We start from the raw sequence: 1,427 nt of genomic DNA on the forward strand, positions 1-1,427 counted from the left end.
TCACACCAGGACACTCCCCAAGAGGAGGGGTTTTCCTGTCATCCTTCTTTCCTGTCATTCCGCTGTTGACATCCTCCTAGAGCCTGGTGTGAGAAGGTTTGCATTTTCTCAGCAAAACTTTATTTTTTAAGCTGTTGATTTCCCACCTCCAGAGCACTTTCTGGCTCATCTCAAGGTCTTTAGATGATTGTAATATATTTTTTTTAGTGGATAAATCTCTAATGTGTTTGGTGTTGGTATCAGTAAGAGACAGCCTGACTTCTGAGCTGAGCAGCAATTTGGGCTCTGGCTGTTCGTTTGGTTTGGACGTGCTGTGGTTGCAGCAGGCAGCATGACCTCCTCTAGTCTCGGCTCATGCCAGGCTTCGTGTTACGGATGTACAAGATCTGAAACCTTCCTCCAGGCATTTTGTGAGCATGAAGCCAGACCTGACTCAGTACACCCTGTGGCTCTCTCACTGCTTTTGGTTTTTAGTCCTAGTGTCGAGGAATAGCCTTTGGAAATTGGTGTGGGCCTTGGGTCTAAAATGGGCTTGAGAAGGGCTCGGGCTGCTCTTGGGCTTGCTCTGACGGGCAAAATGTTTGTCTCGCAGATGTGTGTCTGAAGTGGCGGACTCTCCCGTTCCAGCTGAGTTCGGTGGAGAAGCATTTCCCTGAGAGCTGGGTGTGCTCTATGAACCCCGACCCTGAACACGGCAGGTGAGCGCTGGTGAACACACGGACCTCTCTGCAGCATGCCCAAGCTGCACCTGATCTATTTCCTGGTCATCTGTTCTGTAAGAGCAATGGGAGGGACTGGCAGTAATTCTGTGCCTTGAAGCTGTGCTCACGGTTGGTGCGGGGGTCGTGATGAGCGGTGTGTCTGGAGCTGACGCGTCGGTGGGCATTTGTGCAGTCCACAAACTGCAGAGCGCACCCTCCGTGAGTTTGTAGATGGCACCAAACTGGGAGGAGTGGCTGGTAAACCGGGGGGTCGGGCATCCATCCAGAGGGACCTGGACAGGCTGGAGACGTGGGCCAACGGGAAGCTCATGAGGTTCCACCAGGGGAAGTCCTGCCCTTGGGGAGAAACAACCCCAGGCACCAGGACGCGCTGGTCAGCCAGGAGCAGAGACGGCTCCAGGGGACCCCAGTGATGAATACAGAGCCTGCTCCTCCCAGTGGTGCCCAGCGGCAGGACCAGAGGCCACGGGCACAAACTGGACGACAGGAGGTTCCCTGTGAACATCAGGAGACACTTTTTCCCCATGGAGTAACCAAGGCCTGGCACAGGCTGCCCAGGGAGGTTGTGAAGTCTCCATCCTTGGAGATAATTCAACCCAGGACATGGTTCTGGGCAACCAGTTCCGAGTGGCCCAACCTCCAGAGGCCCCTCCAACCTCAGAGGGTGGTTTGGTGAAATCAAGTTTCTTTCTGGTCGCTGCCACT

General features: G+C 54.2%; 1 protein-coding gene across 1 annotated transcript in view; it reads left to right on the forward strand.

Annotated features, from left to right (window-relative positions):
• Positions 1–592: 592 nt before the first annotated feature.
• Positions 593–1,427, forward strand: part of LOC104493396 (MORC family CW-type zinc finger protein 2-like) — a gene marked incomplete at both ends in the record, with an annotated part of 8,458 nt that continues 7,623 nt past the window's right edge. Inside the window, one exon of the mRNA XM_010136066.1 lies at positions 593–698. Coding sequence (XP_010134368.1) covers positions 593–698 — 106 coding nt within the window. The remainder of the gene's footprint in view (positions 699–1,427) is intronic.

The sequence above is a fragment of the Buceros rhinoceros genome, unplaced genomic scaffold (assembly GCF_000710305.1).
Source record: "Buceros rhinoceros silvestris isolate BGI_N320 unplaced genomic scaffold, ASM71030v1 scaffold29215, whole genome shotgun sequence".
Lineage (NCBI taxonomy): Eukaryota > Metazoa > Chordata > Aves > Bucerotiformes > Bucerotidae > Buceros > Buceros rhinoceros.